The sequence below is a fragment of the Penicillium samsonianum genome (assembly GCF_028829775.1).
Source record: "Penicillium samsonianum strain IBT 33392 chromosome Unknown utg000007l_segment0_segment0, whole genome shotgun sequence".
Classification (NCBI taxonomy): Eukaryota; Fungi; Ascomycota; class Eurotiomycetes; order Eurotiales; family Aspergillaceae; genus Penicillium; species Penicillium samsonianum.
In genome coordinates this window covers 787,759-809,801 of record NW_026643265.1, presented here as the reverse complement: position 1 = coordinate 809,801, position 22,043 = coordinate 787,759, and the positions used below count along the sequence as shown (strand labels likewise).

Here is a 22,043-nt window from a genome sequence, read left to right as displayed (position 1 = left end):
CGTAAAACGGACTTTTCTATGTATAACCTTTGATATATCGGGATCAAGTTGGAAACTGGACTTTAAAAGGCCACCACTTTAACTCTAGTACAAAATCTGTGCATCCCGTTCGAACTATCATATTGATCGTGTCATCCTGCATAGCTATAATTATGGCCTCTATACGAACGTTGCTTCGACTAGATTTGAAGCAAGATAAATGAACTCATCTTGACTTCCACATGAGGCTGGAGCACTGTAGCCTTTATTCCTAATTCCAATGCCTGAAGTTTCCCGTTGTTCCATTCTCTCAACCTCTTCTCAAGAGCAGAGCTTTGTCTTTCTCATTTGTCTCTCCTCAACTCTCTCTTTCAATCTGTTTCTCTCTTGACTTTCCAAGATGTCATCAGTCAAAAGCCCTTCCATGTTTTCCCAGGCGCTGGGAGGTCTTTTTATGGAGGATCGTTTCTCAGATGTGACCATTGTCTGCCAGAACGTGACTTTCAAAGCCCACCGTGCCATTATCTGCACACAGTGTCCTTTCTTCGATGCTGCCCTTAAGCATGACTTTCAGGTAAGACGCTCAGTGCCCAATAGTTTCAGTTGCTTACATACTCTTTCAAGGAATCCATCAGCGGGACCATCAATCTACCTGACGATGACCCGGAGACCATCAGACGAGTCCTCTGCTTTCTGTACCAGCAGACTTACAATGACAATGACCAAGATGCGGAGCCAACGAACAACAGGCCAGGCAATTCTATGATCATATTGGGCGATGTTGGTAACAGAAAGGCCATTGCTTACAACAACCTCTCTGTCTACCTTGCGGCAGATAAATTTGGCATCTTGCCTCTCATGCAACTTGCTTCACGCAAGCTTTCTGCGTGGATCAGAGACAACTACATGGCATCCTCGTTTCCCGAAATTGCTCTCCAAATTATGAGGTCAAATCTCCCTCATGATCCCAGCCTTATCAATGTTCTTGTGGAAATCATTTCCAACAACCTCGATGAGCTTGGCTGCAACATGGAGATCCTGCAGCTTCTCCGGCATTACGGTCAACTTGCATGTCTCATTATTGAGAGAATAGTGGAAAAGGAGATGATTGCCTATCGACGCGCCCATTGCCATGGGTGCCAACAACATTTTAATGTGACCAAGGAGGTGAGCCTGCGTGGTTTCCGTTGTGGCAATTGTCGGGCTCAGGATGAAAGTTGAAATCAAAATCTGCCATTCTCAAGAGCATTTTCGCTGCTTTCGGATCATCACAAAAGTTGAAATCACCACAATTTCGAATACAACACTAGCACAAAGGAGGTGGAACGCAAAGAGATACGGTGGTCTGGAGGACTGTTGATATTTATACCAGAGGCTTCGCAATGGTCGAGATGAATTCTCACCCGTCATTTCCTAGTGGATAGTTTCAATTGAAATATACCCTTCGTCTTTCAAAGTCAGATATGAAAGCCATTGCTTTATATTTGAGGATGTGTATTCACAAGAATGGGCGAGCATGTAGAACAGGTGATGTATATACAGAAAAGACATGCAGAAGCCAGGAAAATGGTAGACAAGTTTAGATAGCAACAAGAAAGAAACAAGGCATGCTTTAAGGGACAATAATCTTTCAGCTAAGATGCAGCGAGCATGTGAAGACATGTGAAAGCTGTGTCACATGTCAGAGTCTTCAAGTCTGGAGACACTGTCATCTATGCCGAGACCATCGTATGCTTTCAGAATTCAGTGGCCAAAATTTACTCGCTAAAAGATTGATCTGCAAATATCGAGCAACGGACCGCCCCGTCCATGTCTATACAGGCTATGACAAAAGGAAAAAGAAGGACTTGGCGATCAGAAACAGTGGGGTGTTGTGCGGTGTGCGATGTTATAGAAGCGGATATGAAGGGAAGAGGTTAGAGATTGAAAACAGTCTCTTGTGTGTTGATATATCTGGGTATCAAATAGATCCCCGAGCTTCTTCTTCCATTTGGATCCTTAACGCACCCTCATGCTGCAAGGTATTGATCTGCTTCCGCATGTATTCGTAGGTGAGCATAGTGGTCATGGCAGCCGGAACGGCCCGGAACAGATTGACGCCGATCCCGGAGTAAAACGCACGCCATCCCTCTTCCTTGAGGATTGTCTGGAATGTGCGCACCATGCCATTATAGCGCGGGCGGCTACGCATTCCATCTGACGATGATATGCCACCCGACCGGCCGCGATCATGTGGATGTTTCAATCCGCCGCGGAACGCAATCTCTTCGTGAGACTGTGCCGGAAAATTCCGTTGCTGTGTTTGGAGTCGGGTCCGCAAGACCTCGTGCGGGTATGTGACTGTGCTTGCACAGATCTTGCTGAGGAAAGTGGCGACGGATATTCCCACCCAGTGTGAGCTACCGGTATCGGGGTGTTCACCGATACCATAGCCTGTCAACGCCATCTTTAGATATTCGTAGAGGGGGAATTGAATGGCCACGTGGGTCAGTCCCAGCAGAGCCGGGGTGAGGCCAGAGTAGAAGGAGCGAATGCCCTCGATTTGATACATCTTGCGAGCAGCATCCCATGTGCCTGAGTATTGCCAAGGGGCTCGCACTCCTTCGTTGTTTTGTTTAAGGCTTTGTGACATGAGCCGAGTCTTAATGACCCAAATGGGGTTCGTCACAACCGTTGAACATGCACCGGCTGTGATTGAAGCATAGCCGCGGGATAACCACCAGCTTCCTGTAATTTGGTCAGTATTGATAAGTGACCGAATCCTCCATTCTGGAGGTACCTACCTGTCTGGTCATAGAAATATTCACGAGTCCGGTCATAGACTGCTAGATAGACAGCCCAGGTGGGGAGATATCCCAGCACCATTGGACCTAGTCCCTGGTACAGACCACGAACGCCATCTTCCCGCCAAATCTTCTTTCCGCTTCCGAGCATGCCACGATATAGCACCCCCGAGGCAACTTCCTGTGCTCCCCGCCGAAACCCGCCCTGGGCTTGGAGCTTCGTTTTGATGACATCGAGAGGACATGTGACAATACCAGAGGCCACGCCAGCGCTGGCTCCGCAGAAAGGTGCTATGTAAAAGTTAGGTATCTTGGTGGAGAAGACCTCGAGGCGGGCTTTGAAATCAGAGCTCGGTGCGGCGGGCACGTTGTGAGCATTGTCGACATGAATTGACTGAGTTTGGTTTTGGGAGCTGCTCGGAGCGCTTCGGCCGTTTGTAGTCATCTTGGTGGCCGGCGCTCACGCAGCTTGTCGAACCGTACTGAATCAACGAGGGCTCCCGGACACGAGCATATCGGGTGCTCGATCCGGAACCCAAGAACCGTATTTCAAACCGAGCTGGGAAAGAAATGTAGATTTATCCGGATATCCAAAGTCCAAAGTCCGTAAATGGTGCAAGGAAGAAGGTGCGAGCAATGACGGAGGATTGAGAGAGAGTTTTTTGGTGCCGGTTGCCGAACCCGGTGTGGTTGGTTTGAATGTGCAATGTTTTATTATCTTGCAGCACGGACGTGGGCGGGGTTCTTAGAACAATCAAGCTTCTTGACGTAAGCAAAAATCAGTAGTTGCTTTGAGACTTGACAAATCCCATCTCTGTCAAAGCAAGCGATAAGATCGAAAAGGGGATATGACATAGGAAACCCATCCGTTAGGTGGACTGCACCGATTGACCTTTCCAGTTTCTTCGCCGCCTGAGGCACATAAAGATCACGTGTTTGTGGCCTCAGGCGTAGAGTTGCCGTTTCAGGACTAGCCGCCCGAGCTCCGTTTTGCACAACCTCGCAACATCGGGTCATCTCGTGTTCCAGTCGGATAGCCTTTCCAACCCTTCACCACACCCACGTCAATTGGGATACCCGGGATTCAAAATGTCTGCCCCTTCGCTCGCCAGTTACATCGTCAAGCGCCCATGGCTCAAGAGCTGGCTCACCCCTCTCTCCCACTGGTACACCGATGCCGCCGGCTACAGGAGACTCGGACTCAAGTAATTCTTGCCCTCCCACATCGACAACTCCCCGACCACGAGCGATTGAAACAAGCATTGGGAATTGGCTGGTTGAATTCGTCGCGCACCGGTAGCATATCTTTTGAATGCGATCGCAGTTGTGTCGAATTTGCCCGGAGGCCCGGTCTTTCGAATATCGTTCGCGGCAGGGTTAGACCGAAACACTTGCTAACCGCCCAACTAGGTTCGATGACCTGATCCCCGAGGAGAGCGAGAACGTCCAGAAGGCCATCAAGCGTCTTCCCGCCAAGGAGGCCTACGACCGTGTCTTCCGTATCCGCCGTGCTTTCCAGGTTCGACTGACCCCCTTCCTCTGTATCCGACTGGCGCAAAACCTAACAAATGTGTCAATTGCAGTGCTCCATCTCCCACACTCTCCTTCCCGCCAACGAGCAGATCAAGCCCGAGGAGGTGAGTCCCCAACATCCAAATTTCGCCCTCCCCGCATTAGTCTCCATATCGGCCAATCCTATTGCACGGATTTGTCACATCCACCACGACTCCATGTTGGGGCATATACTCACCACAGTGGACACAATGCTAACGATACCAATCAAATAGGACGTCGAGTACCTCAGCCCCATCATCCGCGAGATCGAGAAGGAGGTTAAGGAGCGTGCTGACCTTGACAACCTTGTTGTCCGCAAGTAAGCCGTTGCTGCTTGGTTCTATAGAATATGATAACAGGGGGGTTGGGGTAGCATTGTTGTTGGCATGGAATAAACGCCTGGTGTGCTTTCTTCGTAATAGAATGGGCGCCGTCGTCAGCGGCCCATAGCTTGGTTACGCAGCCTGAGTGTACTGATACTGTACAAATCGATTTTCTTCGCGCGCTTATATCTTTGGTCAATCTTGTGATTGGTCTTGGTGTATTGATAACCTTTCGTAATGACTGGGGCGGTTCGAGGTAGCCTATGCGGGTTGTGGTAGCTGATCGGTTTGGGCGTCAGGCGCCCAACAACCTCTGCCTGCACATGTCTAAGATCTTCAACTAGTTACATATTCCCCTTTTCTCATGCCCACAAAATCAAAGCCACAATTCACTCTCAATTATTGGCTATATGCACTATGGCCACATCTATACTACAATATCATCTCAAATGCTCGACGTCCAGTAAATCACACGGTATCAAGGCAGCCTGATTCATGGAGATAGTACTTCTACGTCCTTCAACCACCAAGAACAGCCACATCAACATCCTCAATCCGCCACATATACCACATAAACAGACTCCTAGAGCAACTAAGTAAGCACATTTGTCTACCGGTGGACACCATGAACAGGGTCAGACGTACCTATATGGTGCAAACTTGGCAGCAAGTTCCAGCATATCCTTTTCAGCCATATATTTGAATTTACCACCACCCTTGCCCTTGAGTTTGCTCACATCACGGCCCACAAAGGCAGCACAACCTCGTCTACAAAGGTGTCAATAACCGCTTCCGCTGAGCCACAACACAAACATCTCCCAGCCATAAGACCAAGAATTTGCATGGAAGGAAAACAAGGAACAAACTTACTGTACTCCCAAATCCCCAGTAGAAAACACATCAATCCGCTTGAGCGCAAATATAGCAAACATCTCAACTGACCACTTCCCCAATCCACGAACAGCAATCAGCTTCTCAAAAAGCTCCTCATCAGTAGCCCGGACCAACATCCTTGCCCCAAGCTCTCCACTAGCAAACTTTTCCGCAAGACCCTGGATATATTCCGCCTTGCGCTGCGACAGCCCCGCCGTACGCAGGGTAAGGATATCACACTTGGCGACCTGATCCGGGGTCGGGAACTTTGTATGTCTATGCCCATCAGGCGCAACAGTATCGGGTAGATCAAACAGCGTCAGAAACTTGTTTCGGATAGACTTTGCTGCCGCGCCAGAGACTTGCTGGCCGATGATGCTGCTGACCAGGCTGTTGAAGGGGTCGATTTCCTCTGCTAAGCCGGCAGGCGAGAAAAGCGCACATGGATGCTGCTCGATCACTGTTGCGATGCGTGGGTCTGTCGCTATGAGGTGCGCGGTGGCTTTCTCGAGTAGTGTCCCTGTTGTGGCCGTTGGCCGTGGAAGGCCGGTCTTTGAGGGCGAGGCATCTTCTACGCGCGCTGGGTAGGCGTTTACTGTTGAGCCGTGAGGGGTTATGAGGATTGCGTTTGTTCGGTGCGGGTCGACGGGGCGGTCGAGGGGAGGGGGCGTCTGAGGTCTGAATACCGGGGGGTTAGTGGTTGAGGGCTGGTTGTCTGTTTCTTGTTTCTCTGTGGCTGCTGGCTCAGGGGACCAATAGGAGGTTCCTGTTTTTTGTTTTGTCTTCGTGGGCTTTTTGTCTGATTTGTTGGACTTTGTGGGTGCCTTGCGAGGTTTTGTCACTGCGCTGCGTTGGACTCTGGTTGCTTCGCTCGGAGCTGAGCTTTGCAGTAGTGGTGTCTTGATAGTTGGGATGGAACCCAGTCGGGCTGAGCGTCTGAGTGACATTTTTGAACGATATATGAGATAGCTCGTCTTCAATGCCCCATGTACTGGATCAGAAGAAATCTCGAGGGGGTTGGAAGGTAGGTAAGCTGGGGTTTGCGGAGGTGCGGAGTTCAAGTTTCGCCGCGCTACCCCACGAGTGCCAAGCACTAGTTATGACACTCTTCGATGACACCAGGCAAGGTTCTATCATTGAGCGTTGATACTTGATATATTAATTTGTTTCATTTTTGCTTGTGCATATTTGTAGGGATACCACTTTTCAGGTATGACACATTTTCAAAAATATATAATTTTCACTCTCTTCCCTAAGCAAAACCGTCTATAGATCTTCCTCATAAAGAGACCTCTAAACACATAGGGAGCTGAAAAAAGTTGTTCCTACGCCAAATTTACACGTATCTACCTATGCATGGAAGATGAGATGATATAACTCACCGCATAGTTGCTGGAACTTTCCGTTCTAACCCAGGGTTGTCCGTCATGGGTTATATCCATAAGTAGGATTTGAAATTGAATCGCACATTAACATCCTCGCCTTCCCTCTCCCTAGAGACAGACTCAGAACATCCCATCAACGTCCGATTATTCATCTCGAATTTGCGTAGCCATCGTGGATCGTCTGCAGCATACATGGGCGCTCCCATTTGCTGTGACTGCATCCGCTGCCGTGACAAGCGCCGACTATTATCGCAACTGTTGGAGTCCCTCATATTGTGAGCTTCCTGTTGCTGGATACCAGTGACTTTGAAGGCTTTGCTTGAGTATCGCATGGAAGCGAAATTTGGTGCCGAGTGACATTATATATAAAGTCTTCTATGGTAGACTCGCAACTCGAGCTTTTTAAAAATCAAAATTCTGTCAACGAGCATGATGTGCTCATTATAACTTAGTCTGGCTTATGAGAGGATAATTGAATGTGTTATGGATGTAGTACGCGACATATTGAATGCATGGTTTTCTTAAGATTCATTGTTGTTTAATTCTTATATTGCAAGCAGTTTTACGTTGATGAAAGTCGGAAAAGTCTCAATCTACATACAGAGTACATATATGTAAGCATACATGAACCTTGGAAATCGAATCCACGATATTTGAACCAATAAAATGTATGGTATGTGTCAATGATAAAATATGTAGACAGTCGCTATAAATACCCCCCTACACTCCATGGTAACCGCCAGCCAATCAATTTTGGGAGACGTATACGGAAAAAAGTATGAAGAGGTTTGTACCTTGGATTTATACTGAAAAGTCACGCGATTGGGCGCGATATACTCCGCTGTAGCACTGTCCCAAGGAACTATCCGCAAGAACACCCCGTGGACCGAAATTGAAGATCCATGGTAGCTCTGTATGTTGTAATACAATACAGCTTTTATATCGATATTTCGACAAAGGCCAAGAAGGATCAAGAATAGATATACGAACTATGGACTATGTACTAGTTAGTGATATATCGGTACGGTTTTATGTTAGAAGTAGTCTTCAGCTACTTGGATATTACATAAAAGATCCAGGTGCTCGCGTCAGTGGCCTACGTGTGTATAGTGACCCAACGGCCGACTAATTATATCCGGCAGGGAAAAAAGAGGAAAAGAAAAAAGAAAAGTGGAAATAAACTGAGCTTTCATCTAATGCAATTAGAGATCGACCAGTAAAATAGAGATTATCATTAGGCCGAAGCGTTGGACCGAGTCAACGAAGACGTTCGTTCATCAATTCGAAACAGGAATGAATCCTTGTTCGTGCGACCACTAGTCCCAGAAGCCAACAGACCACGAGCACCAGAAGGGAGAAAAGCTTCGCATTGCAAGCCCAGTCTGCACGACCAGGATAGTCCGGATTAGGGTATAAACACATACCCCAGAGTGGTCGGGCGAGTGAATTGTGCATGTTTACTTTTCGATCATGGTCTTGTGTTCTAGAGAATGTGGCCATTCGCGACCCCTAGATAGGTACATCCGTTGCTGAGCGTTCCACGCATTCCGGTGCGTGGCCAGCCTCTTAGGACAGACAGGACGGGAATGTGAGTAGAATGCCATGAGACAGAAATCACCATACACATGTTTTTTCTTGTACAACGTACAACATACTGTGAAAAGTGGCTGTTTAGGACCGCCAGCACAGAGCTAGGCCTAGCTTAATGTCAGGTATCCATATTTGTGGCGTAACGAGCACGGGAAGTATTGAGGTCAGTGTGTATCAAGTTTTTTTTTCCGATTTTGCGGACTTGGGGTTTGCTACAAGACAACGCGGCCATTCTCCATAGTTGAAGTAGAACATAATGAATCAAATTTTTTTTGATAGGATTCTAAGCGATTGAAAAAAAAACATACAACATAATCGCTGAGTGGAGCGGTGCATAAGTGGGGTGAGACGTATCGAGTAAGCTAGCTCCGTTCTGAAACATTTCCCGACTTTACACTGTAACGTCTCCGATAATGACTTTGTTGCCACCTGAAAGGGGAACGACATTTGCGTGTCAGTTGTGTAAACATTGAATCTTCAATTGCCAATACCGTCAATTTCATTGGGTCTTGAAGAACAAGATGCGATGGAACCTCTATCAAAGATTTGTCGGGCCGATGAAGCTCTAGACATGGCTTGATTTTCGTGTCTTAATTGACAGGAACTCCATCCCCGGGGACAAACTTATAGCCGGGGTCTGCATTGTTACCGAAAACGCACAGATGTTGAAATTTTCGTTCGTCGGTACGGAGTACATTGCACATTGAAAATTTGCAGATGAATGAGTCGTGGAGATCGTCTTGGAGCTGCATCATTGTGATTTAAAGCTGTGTATCGTACAATATAGGCAAGGTAGGTGCATGTATACCTAGCGAAAGTACCTAGTTGGGTACAAATAATGGAAAGTGTGGCGAAGCTTCACAAAATCAGTTGTGATTGACTATAGATCTCCGATAGTTAAATTACCACTTATAAAAACTGCTGTGCGCATGGCGAATAAAATAGGGGCCAGGGGACCGGACTGCATGGATTGATGCTATAGAATAGGCTTTCTCTGACACCATTTGCATATCATTGTCGCGAGGGGCGATTGTTTCGCCTCAGGTAGAGCTGTATTTTCGAGAAACAGCGAGGATTGACAGCGATCCAGGACGAGTCATTCCAACGTGCCAATTAGAAGTCGCGCATGCCGGGGAATCGACGATAGCGGCAGGGGGCGGGTCCAGGCTTGGGTTCCCGCAAATTTAGATCGGCCACTATCAAAGTGAGAAGCTTCGAAACCAAATTTGAACATTGCGTGTCTAGTGTTTCGGGTGGGAGAATGACTGTTGATATGCGCAGTGTTAGAGGGATTCGGCGGTTGCTAGGTACGGAGATATTGTACAAGAATAGCTATCGGGGTTGGATATTGTCTCATATAGATGCAATAATATCCAATGAGAAACAAAGCATAAGACACTTGAAGATCAACAGGGGACTCTCGAGCTTGGTCGCATCGATGACGACAGCATGCGATAGATAGGATGGGATGGGGCCGTTGATAAATTGCTAGTGAACTTTTGATTGACCCGTCAAGTTCTAGGATTGGACGTTCGTTATAAGCTAGTATTTATGCATTATTATTAGATCCTTCTAGTACGGAGTATTAAAGACGTATATAGCATGGGATTTTTGTCCATGTCAAAATACCGAGGATACATGACTACATACGTACTTTTGATAGGCCCAAGCGAAGCTACAAGACGGTCTGTGAATTTGTATGGTCGTACAGAATCTACCGTGGCAACTATCATTCATACTATGCCGAGGCCTGATCAGCCAGTCCCCAAGTTGTACAGGGTACCTTACTGAGTGCATATGTTGTCGCCCAATTTGAAAGTGATGAAAACATCTACAATATTAGGAAACATTGAATTAATGAATCATCAGGTAAACAAAATACTCCCAGAATTCTACCAAATGGAGAAAGGGGGGGGGCGAATGGGGAGGGGAATAAAGGTGGTACAAGAGTCAACAAGCGCTCAAAAGCAGGAATTGGTCTGGAATTATTTAAGAATTGAGTTTTATCTTTTTTATTTATTTTCTTTTGGTAATTATTTTTGGTAATTAGGGGTAATTTTCAGTTTATTGGTAATTCTGGTAATAGTGGTAAAATACAGGCTAATCAAGTCGGTCGAAACCGGCGATAAAATACCTGGCACTGCCCTGGACCGTCCCTGGCACGGTGGCATGCCGGATGCGGTACTGTGTGTGTTTCCTCTTCCCCCCTTGGTATTGATAGCCCAGTACATAAGTAAAAAAAAAGTGGCACCTGGTAATATTAGAATACAAACAATCTCCACCTCCCCTTTCCTCGCCCCAAGCCTCCTTCTTCTTCATTTCACTCTCCCCCAACCTTCGTCCATTCGTTCTTACCATTTGAGAGTTCCTGCCTTGTCACCCTCGGCAGTATTTCCGCTTCCCTCTCGTTTGAAGCGCTTCTTCTCTAATCACTCATTGCGAATTTTCCTGCTCTAGCATTCCAATATCTCTAATCGGTACGTACACCAATTCACCACCCCTGATCGAAAAATCCCAAATTCATCAACTGACATCTCATGCTTTAGAATCTATCATGTCTCTCAAGTACATCCTCCCCGCGCTGGCCGCCAGCCAGGCTGTTTTCGCTTCCTGTGAGTATTTCTCTCCCTGGCATTATCATACACCCACTGACAGTGCCATCCTACAGCCGACTGTGGCGATACCAAGATCAAGACCCAGAGCGATGCTGATGGGATCAACACCTGCTCCATCATCAAGGGTGATATCACCATTGATAAGTCTTACAGCGGCGACCTCCAGCTCAGCGGTATCGAGGAGATCACCGGTGGTCTGATCTCCTCCGGTGGCCAGAACGTCAGCTCCATCACCGCTGGCTCTCTCACCACGATCGGCAAGGCTTTCGACTTGGATGGACTCACCACCCTGACCCTCCTCGACTTCGCTCAGCTCGACTCCGTTGGTTCCATCAACTGGGAGGCTCTCCCTAAGCTCCAGTCGCTGTCCTTCGCCAAGGGTGTCACTAAGGCTGGCGATGTCAGCATCGCCAACACTGGTTTGACTGACCTGAACGGTATCACCCTCAAGACCGTCGGTACCTTCAGCATCCAGAACAACCGTGATCTCAAGACCATCAACATCAACAACCTTGTGAACGCCACCGATCTGATCAGCTTCTCCGGTAACTTCGATACCCTCGAGATCGACCTCCCCAACCTGGGCACCGGTACCAACATGACCTTCCAGAACATCTCCTCCGTCTCCCTGCCTTCTCTCGAGAAGCTCACCGGTCAGCTCGGTTTCTGGGGTACCAAGTTCGAGACATTCTCCGCTCCCAACCTGACTCAGACCGGTGACCTGATCTTCAAGGACAACTCCAAGCTGTCCAACATCAGCATGCCCGTCCTGAAGACTGTTGGCGGTGGATTCACCATTGCCCGTGATGACAAGCTTTCCACCATCAGCTTGCCCAACCTCCAGCGTGTCAACGGTGCCATTGACTTCAGCGGTACCTTCAACAAGTAAGTGTCCTTGTTTTTATAGCCTTTGTCTGCGCATATATACTAACAATGAATAGGCTTGCTCTTGGTGCTCTCAAGGACGTCGAGGGTAGCTTCAACATGCAGAGCACCCGCGGCAACTTCAGCTGCGACGATCTCAAGAAGCTGAAGAGCGACAACGTCATCAAGGGTAGCTTCAAGTGTGATGCCACCAACAACAACCCCACCTCTTCCAACGGTGGATCTGGTACCTCCAGCTCTAGCTCGTCTTCCACCACCAGCTCCGGTGCTGCCTTCATGAACGGTGCCAATGTCCCCGTCGTCGGCCTCGCCGCTGTCTTCGGTGCTCTTGCCCAGCTTCTGTAAGGGGTTGATTAGTGGAGGATTCAAATGACCTTGGGGACTTTTGTACAAAAGTCTACCAAGCAACGATCTCAATATTCGTTCCACATTGCAGTTGTTACGATAATAATTCGGTTTTTCGTGGAGAAAATTCGCAATATGGATTCTGACCTCGGGAGACGCATCCCCGGAAGGAGTTTTTCTTATCCTTTGTGTTGATTGTGTTGCTATGTTCCAATGTTCGCTCATCGCGTCCTAATGCATTCGGTTGCAATTTGTAACCTGCTCGTTCCCTGTTGATATACCGAGAGGAGGGAGGCTGCTTTGGGCCTGTGGGTGGAATCTCGGTTCTCGTTGTACTTCTTGTGTAAACATTCCTTGACCTTCTTTTAATGCCGTAATATTCCCTTTTATCCTAGTTGCATGCGAGATAATGATTGTGATTGTACCTTTCTTTACCCCGAACGTTCATTCTCCAAGAACCGTAGCTCCCTTCGATACATCTCTATCGTGCTAGTAGTCGTGAAGAGCCGGCGGCGTCCCCTTGGTCCGTTGGGCCTCGGCATACCCCTTGGACATTGCGTCTTCGCAGCCTTCGCTGCTGCTCGTCCATGTGGTCCAGACAATCTATGGATCTGTCGCCCGATTTTCCATAATCCACCAAAGCCCGGGGCTTTACACCTGTCCAGCTTCGGTGATGGCATTCATGGGTGGGGATATAGACCAACTTCCACCAGATCCCTAAAGTCAAATCTCCGCAAAAACCATGAATCTAGCCTCCCCCATTTCCAAATCCCGCACTGAAAAGTCGAACACAGCATCCAGATCCGCAACCACAACCCATAAACAACAAAATTCCCAGTAAATCAAGTACAACATATTACCTAGATCGTGTCTAGCTACATACCTACTCCTCTATTACACCCATTCCCACAGCCCCATCCCAATCCCAATCCGATATCATAACTGACCAGCATCACAAAGACAGTGGATCCCAGTGGGTACGTCCTAAGCGCTAGAAACTAGGGACTGGATATCAGTAGAACACATCCATGTGGATGGAGTGTGTGCGTTGTTCTTTTTCTTTCTTGGCCCGGGCTAGCTACTAGGTGCCTTAGTAGCGGGATGGGTCATGGATTATGGAACAAGGAACATGGATCGGGGGAATACGCCGGAGAGAGGGGCTAGAGATGGGAGGAAGATAGGAAGTCGTCCCCGGGACTCTCTTGTCCTGTCGATTGCTGTTGGGGGTTGCTACTTTTTCGGGGTTCGTAAGGCGGGATTGTGGGGGTGTTGGTCCCCGGCTGTGAGGGAGTTCGGGGGAGAATCAGATAGGATTAGTTGCATTGCATAGTGTGAAAATGGGGGTGGCGATGAAGAAAGAAAGGTATTATTCTGTGGACTAGTGAGTGATAGGTCCATATTCTATTATGCTGTTATGCTGTACGTGTCGAGATATAGACATTGTACTCCGTACATGCTAGGGATATAATGATAGTACAATATAGGGCTACCTCGGTACTCAGTAGTAAAGCCACCATGTGCGTCTCAGAATTATCCTGGACTAGCATCAAAGTCCCGAAACAAAAATGGAGTCGCGAAAGCCAACCCAGATCATCGGGAAAAACTCGATATGTAAGTCGAATCCACAGCGCCGGGCCGCATCCCTCAATCCGATTCGAAGGCTCATCCCGGGCGAGAAAAGATCAGAATCGCAGCTAGCTTGAAACAGATAACGCATATCAGCAAATCGTAGGATGATTGGTTGGTTACTTTTACCTGTAGAGGATATGGGGTTGAAGGGAGGCTGGAACGTTGAGCGGTTTGATAGATTTGGCCAACCATGGAAGGACTGTGTTGGCTATTGTTATATGTACATATATACTATTTACTCCGTAGATATTGGGATATTGTTTTACAATAGTGTGCGCACGAGATAATTGTTTCAGCTATGAGTTGATTGCAACTAAGTATGCAGAGCGAGCTGGATCCTGGTGGCTGGGAAGAGGGGAATCGGCGATCTTTACGCTCTGAAGAACACTTTGCATTAGCCCTACGGTCGCAGAATCTTATCTTGAGGGACGAACTCCCAATCGTGAAAATCAAGCAACAGACAATCCCGCCATTTAGACTAATACAAAGTACTATATCGTATAGAGTAGTGGTGGAATGGATGACAACTGTGGAGGGGTATTGGATGTGTGCTTGCATCTCTAGATTGCCGTATGGGTCGACCTACATGGGCTCCAGACCGTGTCTGCACAGCTGAAATCCACAACATAACATTTAGAGCCATTATTGTATAGACATTAGAAGAGACAGACAGATGGAGGCTGGGGAAACGGCAGGCTACTACGGTGATCCGTCTTTGGTAAAATAAAATAAAATAAATATTTTTCATTATTCTGTTATTTTTGCTCATCTGAGTTTCGGGTCTCTGATTTGAAACTTTTGAGGTGTATTAGCACATTCTGAGCTCTTAGTGTCAAAATCCTGGATCTACAAGGGCAATATATACTTTCACGGGGATCAGCCATGAATGCGAGCCGAACATCACCGAGCTACGACCTGATTGGCTAAAACTCTCGACGTCTACAACGTTGTATATTGTATATTATAAGCACGTCGTACTTTGGATGGCTTTTTTAGTGGCCTCGATCTACATCGGCGCTGAAGTCAACAGGAACTGCCAAGATAAACTCTTCGTGGGATCTGGCGGCACTGAGAGTGGATATCGACCCTCTTTTCTTCCTTCAGAAAAGACGAAACTGGGGCAGAATACGAGGAAACGCCATCCCGGTATGTAGGTAGTGTTCTCCTCTTGCCTACAGACCAGCCATCAGCACGTAAGAACAAAAAAGTGGAGAGGAGTGCAAGACATGAGCTGGCATTCGAGATTACGGAGTATTCCATAGAGATTATAACATGCAGAGTAATATCAAGGTGGCAAGGAGTTATTCTACACGGAACTCCGCTTCTGTACTTTGTCATCTCATACTCGAATATCGCACGAATATGATGCATGCCGATCGAAACAAGAAAATAAAAACAAACGTACCTGAATAAAGATGCACATCTTCAGGCCTGGCCGACCAGGGTATACATCCGCCTTGCATTGGAGGCAACTGGAAATCCAGGTAATGGGAAATGGTGGAGGCCCTGAGCGCACCGTAGAGCGAATCGGTACGGCAATGCATCATGTAGGAACCAGATCCAGACGATCGAGTCGATCCCTAGAACGAGAGGGAAAAGGTACGTTGTACAGAGCTCCACTCAGTATCTATGTTGCCTCGATCGCGAACCCCACGGGCGAGCATATGTCTGCTGTATGTATATGCATGCATGTACCTAGAAGGCGTCCCTCGAGTGTGACCTCTCAGATGCGGCGAATTTGAGTTCCAGAAATAGTCCATACAACATATGTATGTACTATGCACTGCGAGCGTCTACTAGATCTGTATACTAGGAAGTTGTCCTTGCAGGAGCCGGTGGCGAACTGCACCAGTCGGGGAATAGATTCCTGCTCACAGGATTAGAAAGTTTCTGCATGCTCGTTCTTGGGGTTGGGGGATTTGAGGACTTTGGTGTTTTGGTGTTGTTTTAGGATTTTCTTTTTTCACGTACTTCCGAACGGTAGATGTCTGGTGCTTATTCGGGCAATCAGCTGTGAACTTTACACACAAGACTTTATTGTACTTTGTACAAAGTGGGCAGTTAGGTCTTGAGATCGACATGGCTTTGACTAACAGTTATGACCATCTGCCCTTGTTGCTAATGCCGTCTTTGATATTGAATGTAATCATGTATGAGGATAACAATTATTGTCTATCAACGCCCTCAGGCGGGGAGAGTACGGAGGTATGGAGTATAGTGCCCAGCAATTCATGCAAATAGCTTCATCTATTGAATAGACTAAAATGATACACAGCCCCTTCCGTCGTGGGATCAGTCTGACACGAGCCTGCATTTCCATGCTTGCCACTCAACTAGAACGAGTAGGAAATTCTAAGCGCTCCAGTGGGGAGACAACACGCACAGTAGTGCACTGTATGTACGGAATTTGAGAGGGGCGATTCAAAGTGGGAACAGGGAATATGACAATAATAATCGAAGGGATCTAAAAAAAGTCCTCCCCCCAGAAAAAAAGAGAGATCGATATTGCACTTGAGAAAACCGATCGAACCGCACACCATGGACTAGGGACCCGTGTGGGTATATTATTCTAAGATCCCTGATCCCAGTCGCCGTGCTACATTAGTACAACATATGTACAAACAGGGAAGGGGATATTGTATCGTGCATGAGGAGGCCCTTTTAAGCGCTTGGCGAGGATTTAGCCACAAAGAGTATTTCAGTTGAATTGAAACATCTCAAATCATCAAATAGTCAAGTGATTCACATCTACGGAGTACTCCATAAACTAATCTATAGTGTTCGAATATGATTTCTCTAATTATACTGTCCCCGCCCCGTCACTGACAGTTGAAACTTGACAGGTCAAGAGGCGGCACGGGAAGGCGACTATTGGGAATGATTTGGGGGGAGGAGGGCATCGGAGATTCTCATTGGCGCCGGGAGAACCGTAAGCTTTGCGATGACAGCGTGGAGGGAAGAGGACCTGAAAAGATGGGTACTCATAAAAATTTGTGTACGGTGGCTTGTTCCTTGCACATGAGAGCCGCACGGGATGGGGATCCTGTCCAAGCTTCCAAGTAGCTAATTATGTGTAATATCGAAAGAGGGGCTACGAAAGTATGATCATCGGACCATCAGCCACAATAAGAACACGTAGAGGGTGTTCATACTAGAAATGTGAGGTACGATCGATCCGTAGGGTAGATTTTTACATCAACGATAACACGCACACCCATGCAGATAGGGCTCACGATGAAACAAACCCCTCAGAATCAGTCCCAGGGATCGGGATCAGAGTCTATTCTCTGATCTGCGAAACTCAAAGATTTCGATTTGGTCCTCAGAAGATCCGGAGAGGAGATCCTATATGCATGTCACTTAAAAAGGTAAGCAGGGAGGGAACAAAAAGGACAAGCATGAATATCCCTGGGGCCCCGGCTCCGGGGAACTCTCGGAACAATAATGCATAGAGTTTGACCGAACTCGAATGGTTCGTGTGAGAGTTTTCCCTCGAGTTACTGTTGGTACGTGCCGTCTGCAGATGGCTCATAGGTGTGCGAAACTGAGGGTGAGCCACCGACCGGGGGCAATATGCTGTATGCTGGAAAGAATTATGCGAACTGAGTTTCAGATTGAAGTCTGCAAAGCACGAAAGAGGGGACATTCAGGTGAGGTTATCTCTTCCGGTGTGGAGTTTGCGTACGGAGTAGAATGCATAGAATTGCAAGTCCATAATTTATGTGGGCTTTTGTCACGGTAATGGTAAATAACAGAATAATAGGGATTGTGAACACGAACGGCCAGAACGTGGGGACTAGTGTCCTCGATGGAGTCGCCATGAGGCAAGCTGATTGACTGTTGGGTGAGACGGGAAGGGAAGAATATGACAGCTCTATTTCCACAACCCACCATTGGTTCTTCTAAACACAAGCGGGAAAGAGTTAGGGATGTATTAGATTAAATGTATGGAGAAGGTTATTTGATATTATTCGAGATTAATTGAGATGCAAAGAGGGAAAAAAAAGGAAATCAATGATGATCGTGACTGAAGGTAGGGCTATGTATCTCCACTCGGGGAACGTGTCCATCTTTAGGGTTTTTAGGGCTTCGCTAGAAATAAAATCAATAAAGTTAACATAGATGAATTTATTCCATCTGACTTGTCAATTCTCTAACGTCTGTGTGTCAAACAATTCCAAATTATCTCGATCCGAATGATTCGCTGTCTGACAGGAAACGTAACCCGGTCTTTGGGTCTCGTCCCAACTCGCTGGGTTTCGAGCGATCATGTCGTTTCGGACCTATTCTGGTGCTTCGCTTACCTGGCGACTATTGACTTAATGATATTTGTCGTTAATCCTAACGCTGAAACCGTCAATGGCGCTTATAGCTTCCTGCTCGTAGATCAATTATTCGCGACTCTCCATTGTATAGAACTATGACTGACCCTTATCCTTATTGATGCCTACCTCCTCGCATGTATCAAAGATGACACTCCCGCAGTCCTTGCTTGATTCTATTTACCTTAGGGGCAATTTAAATTTGCCAGAAATGCCTCGAGGGGTATTAGCTCGTTGATAATGGGGAACCCCTTGATACTATAGCACGATCATAGAAGTTTCTCCTGACTATCCATGCAAGAGAATGCAAGAGATCGAGATGCATTCTGAAATTATGTTACAGCAAGCGTTTCAACATCTATGGAGATCTCAGCGGGGGATCTGATGACGAGTGTACGGACATTGCCGCGGATGTGCGTAGATACTGTGGAGTATGCAAGCAAACCTTAGATAGATTCAGTGTTTTTCTTTTTTTTTTCCCTATTTGGCTTCATTCTCACTAACAGTTTACATCCGTATAAGTTCTCCGGAGGTTTTGATAGAGAACCTCTAACGTCGTTAATTGGGATAACTATTGATGCAAGGGCCATAATGCCTCTAAAAAACTAAAATCTTCCCCGTGTCGATCGCGACACCCAACACTTTGGTGACAAATTAGGGGTCCTGGATCATCGTGAACCTTCCTCTCGGGCTTGATCGTATGCCCCTCATTCGTGGATCTAACAGATTGGTATGTGAGGTTCGGTCTGTGCATGATGTGACAGATACCTCTGTGATACCGAATATAATTATTTTCTTCTCTGGCGCTTCTTCCCGGGCCCAAGCGGGCACTAGCAAGTGGTCCAGAGCACCACCCGGGATGCCCGTCTTGCTTCCCCGTCGTGATGGAGCTGTGGGGCAAAGAAATGCACCCTCTGTCTGTATGACATCCGAAATTCCGCGCTTCATGTCTGTCGAGGATCGGCCCTGGTTCATGCTTCCCCTCGCCTGGGTCCGGAGAGGCCCTGCGATCTGGGAATAGGGAACAAAGTACTATCCCAATCTACATATAAACATGCACCCCGGCCCGCAGGATATCCCTTTCTATGAATTGTCTCATTGTACACACTTGCCTCGTGTAGATTTCCATTTTGCTTCTTCTTCTTCTCTATTCTGTCTATAGCCCTGCCTCCTTTGTCTATTACTGTGCATATACAACTTTGTTTTATCTGCACACTCGCCAATCAATCTACGACTCATCGACCCGAATCTACACAAGAACACGAATCACCCGTGATCTTTCAGTATATATCCTCTCATCATACTTTGAACCACTTCAACACACTCGCCACTGCACATATCACGCATTTCTCGACGACCAACTACGATGTATGAAGAAATGGGTTCTATTACTGACGATATCCCCCGCCGCTGCTCTCTGCCGTGAGTTACCTCACTATTCTATATCAACCTACGTATCCTAACATATATTCAAGTTCTTTCAACTCGAGCACCAGCATGGCTGCCTCTGATGTAGGCGAGGAACGCCGACTGCCTCCTCTTCCTCAGATTCTGCCTCTGCCACCCCGCGGTCCTTTCAGCCCATTCAACGTGAAGGACGCCCTTGTTCCTACCACCCCGGGGCCCCAGGACACTTTCCAATTCAAGTCGCCATGGGCGGCTGCGGAGCACATCATCACACCTCCCTCGCCGGCCAACTCTGCCGAAGGCTCCTTGCAAGAGTCGTTTGCCATGCAAAAGTCCAACTCGGTCGATTGGCCCACTGATCTGTCGCAGAACGAGATCATGGCTTTAGTGGCCCCACAGAATCTCAACCGCAAGGCTCCTCTCCAGCAGCTCTGCGGCCGCAAGCGCAAGGGCAGCCCCCAATCTACTGAAGATGACCAGCGCGAGAAGCACCGCATCGCCGAGGGCAATCGCCGCAGCAATCTCAGCGAGCTGCACCGCCAGTTAGACAGCCGCATCCACGATTTCTTCCTCGAGCGTGCAGGCTGGAACCCTTCCAAGAGCCTTACTCAATCCAAGGAGCACATTGTGCAAGGAGCCATCTACCTAGTCGACTTCATGCTTGCCATTATCGTCCATCTTATCCGCCAGGAACAGGTCACACCGCAGCTCTCAGAGAAGCTGCAGCCCCAGGTCCGCTGCATGCAGCTGCAGCAGCTAGTCAGCTCCCTACAGCAACAAAACCAGACTGCCCAGCAACAGCTCAAGGCCACCAAGGCCGAGAACGAGATCCTCGCTGACCGTAACCGCGCCCTTGAGTTCCAGCTCAAGTCCTACGAGCAGATGTTCCGCTCCCCAAAGTCCGAGAGCACCAGCCCCGGCCCCGTCCTCGAGTTCCCCGAGCACAAACGCCAGAAGAAGAACGGCCTGCCTGGTATGCGGGTCCTCTGTGATGAGATAGCCGCTAGCATGCCCTCCGAGCCTTCCTATGCCGCTACTTACTATGACTCCATGCCTAGCTCGACCTCGCAGTCCTTCGGCAGTTCCTATCTCACTGCCACTCCGCCTATGACTGGTCCTTCTTCTCCTGCCTTCCCTCCTTCTCAGTCATCATCTTTCTCATTCCCGCCGCCGTCCCGTCGCCACTCTCTCATTGCGTCTCCATAAAGCCGCAGTGGATATTGACGATGCACGCCCGATATTGAACATTGTTTCCTGATGATATCATGACTCCTTCTCTACCTTTCTGTCTGTGCCGCATCCTCTTTCTCACATGAGGCCCTTGCAGCAGTGGTTGTTCTCCCTTACTCTCCGGTCCGGTTGGCTTGATCCTTCCGTCGTCTGCCCACCCCATGTGCATTAGCGCCTGCATTGTGTAACAATATTTCTTTGATCTCGGGGATGAACAAGAGGTTCCCGATTTGCTCGAGTCCTTTTCCTTTGTTGATTGCTTTCGCTGCGTCTGGGTTTCCTTTCATCTTTTCTTTTCTTTTGTTGGACAAACATAGTGGCTTTTCTTCTTCTCTTGTCTCTTGTTCTTTGGCGCTGTTTACTATATGGATATATGTGTTCGGGTGGATATATTTTGGCTTTTGTTTATTTCTTTATTCCCTTTGTCATCTTCTTCTCTTTTTATATGTCTATAGCTATGACTCAATGGATCATCTTCGATGAAAATCATGTTCTTCTGTAGGATTACGGTAGTTATATTAGTACCACGCGCTGAGAATTGCCATATACAGCGTTAGTGTCAGACCTGGAGTGGTTGAAGTCCATTGGATATGATTTGAATCTATTCCGCCATTTCCCATATGATTTGTGGATGATGCATATGTCAATTCTATCTCTTGCACTGGCTATCTTGCTATGCTCTCTTAGAGCTAGCACACTTTCTCGTTGAAAAGTGGCTCCGATGTATTTATTCAATCATAATACAGCCATTTAGCAAGTGATGAATTCCAGGCTTGTAGTCTGGAAACTGTAGATATAGTGTAACCCCTCGCTCCACGTAGACTGTGATATATATTGTTGTTTAGGCTGATCAAGACACCGAATTTAATATGAGGAGCGATACATTTCCCCCTTTTCCGTTGGAATGCATAAACATACAACCATTTCGTAAATATTCTTAAATAACTACTGGGTCTACGACATAAGAATGCAAACAATAATATTTCAAGCGATATAATAGGGGATTTCTTCTTCTTGTCGGGGACGAATCAGGTGTCGATCAAAGGCCGTCTCAGGTGTCAGCCGGTGGAGACCAGACTTGAAACGGACAAACAAGTGTTCTCTGAGGTGTTATGGATTGTGA

General features: G+C 47.5%; 6 protein-coding genes across 6 annotated transcripts; 4 read left to right on the top strand and 2 right to left on the bottom strand.

The window, feature by feature from the left end:
• Positions 1–379: 379 nt before the first annotated feature.
• N7471_011119 (BTB/POZ domain-containing protein) lies at positions 380–1,200 on the top strand (the record flags this gene model as incomplete). Its single annotated transcript, XM_057283838.1, has 2 exons — positions 380–553; positions 604–1,200. 2 exons carry the CDS (start codon positions 380–382, stop codon positions 1,198–1,200), a joined length of 771 nt encoding a protein of 256 aa, XP_057130104.1.
• A 739-nt stretch (positions 1,201–1,939) lies between these two features.
• On the bottom strand, positions 1,940–3,207 carry N7471_011118 (uncharacterized protein; the record flags this gene model as incomplete). Its single annotated transcript, XM_057283837.1, has 2 exons — positions 1,940–2,706; positions 2,763–3,207. The coding sequence occupies 2 exons, from the start codon at positions 3,205–3,207 to the stop codon at positions 1,940–1,942; spliced, it is 1,212 nt and encodes a 403-aa protein (XP_057130103.1).
• A 644-nt stretch (positions 3,208–3,851) lies between these two features.
• On the top strand, positions 3,852–4,639 carry N7471_011117 (ubiquinol--cytochrome-c reductase subunit 7; the record flags this gene model as incomplete). Its single annotated transcript, XM_057283836.1, has 4 exons — positions 3,852–3,967; positions 4,173–4,281; positions 4,346–4,399; positions 4,550–4,639. The coding sequence occupies 4 exons, from the start codon at positions 3,852–3,854 to the stop codon at positions 4,637–4,639; spliced, it is 369 nt and encodes a 122-aa protein (XP_057130102.1).
• Positions 4,640–5,142: 503 nt separating this feature from the next.
• On the bottom strand, positions 5,143–6,547 carry alkA (DNA-3-methyladenine glycosylase II). Its single transcript, XM_057283835.1, has 3 exons — positions 5,510–6,547; positions 5,285–5,407; positions 5,143–5,222 (listed from the first exon to the last, which is right to left on the bottom strand). The coding sequence occupies exons 1-3, from the start codon at positions 6,457–6,459 to the stop codon at positions 5,159–5,161; spliced, it is 1,137 nt and encodes a 378-aa protein (XP_057130101.1). The 5' UTR covers positions 6,460–6,547; the 3' UTR covers positions 5,143–5,158.
• Positions 6,548–10,663: 4,116 nt separating this feature from the next.
• On the top strand, positions 10,664–12,332 carry ecm33 (GPI-anchored protein Ecm33; the record flags this gene model as incomplete). Its single annotated transcript, XM_057283834.1, has 5 exons — positions 10,664–10,668; positions 10,945–10,964; positions 11,034–11,099; positions 11,156–11,987; positions 12,044–12,332. 5 exons carry the CDS (start codon positions 10,664–10,666, stop codon positions 12,330–12,332), a joined length of 1,212 nt encoding a protein of 403 aa, XP_057130100.1.
• Positions 12,333–19,383: 7,051 nt separating this feature from the next.
• N7471_011114 (putative HLH DNA binding domain protein) lies at positions 19,384–20,896 on the top strand (the record flags this gene model as incomplete). Its single annotated transcript, XM_057283833.1, has 2 exons — positions 19,384–19,705; positions 19,759–20,896. Exons 1-2 carry the CDS (start codon positions 19,650–19,652, stop codon positions 20,894–20,896), a joined length of 1,194 nt encoding a protein of 397 aa, XP_057130099.1. The 5' UTR covers positions 19,384–19,649.
• Positions 20,897–22,043: the final 1,147 nt, after the last annotated feature.

Coding starts and splice junctions, on each gene's coding strand:
- alkA (XM_057283835.1), bottom strand. CDS start 6,459: ATGTCACTCAGACGCTCAGCCCGACTGGGTTCCATCCCAACTATCAAG. Junction 5,408..5,509: donor ACTGGGGATTTGGGAGTACA/GTAAGTTTGTTC, acceptor ACACCTTTGTAG/ACGAGGTTGTGCTGCCTTTG. Junction 5,223..5,284: donor GCCAAGTTTGCACCATATAG/GTACGTCTGACC, acceptor TAGTTGCTCTAG/GAGTCTGTTTATGTGGTATA.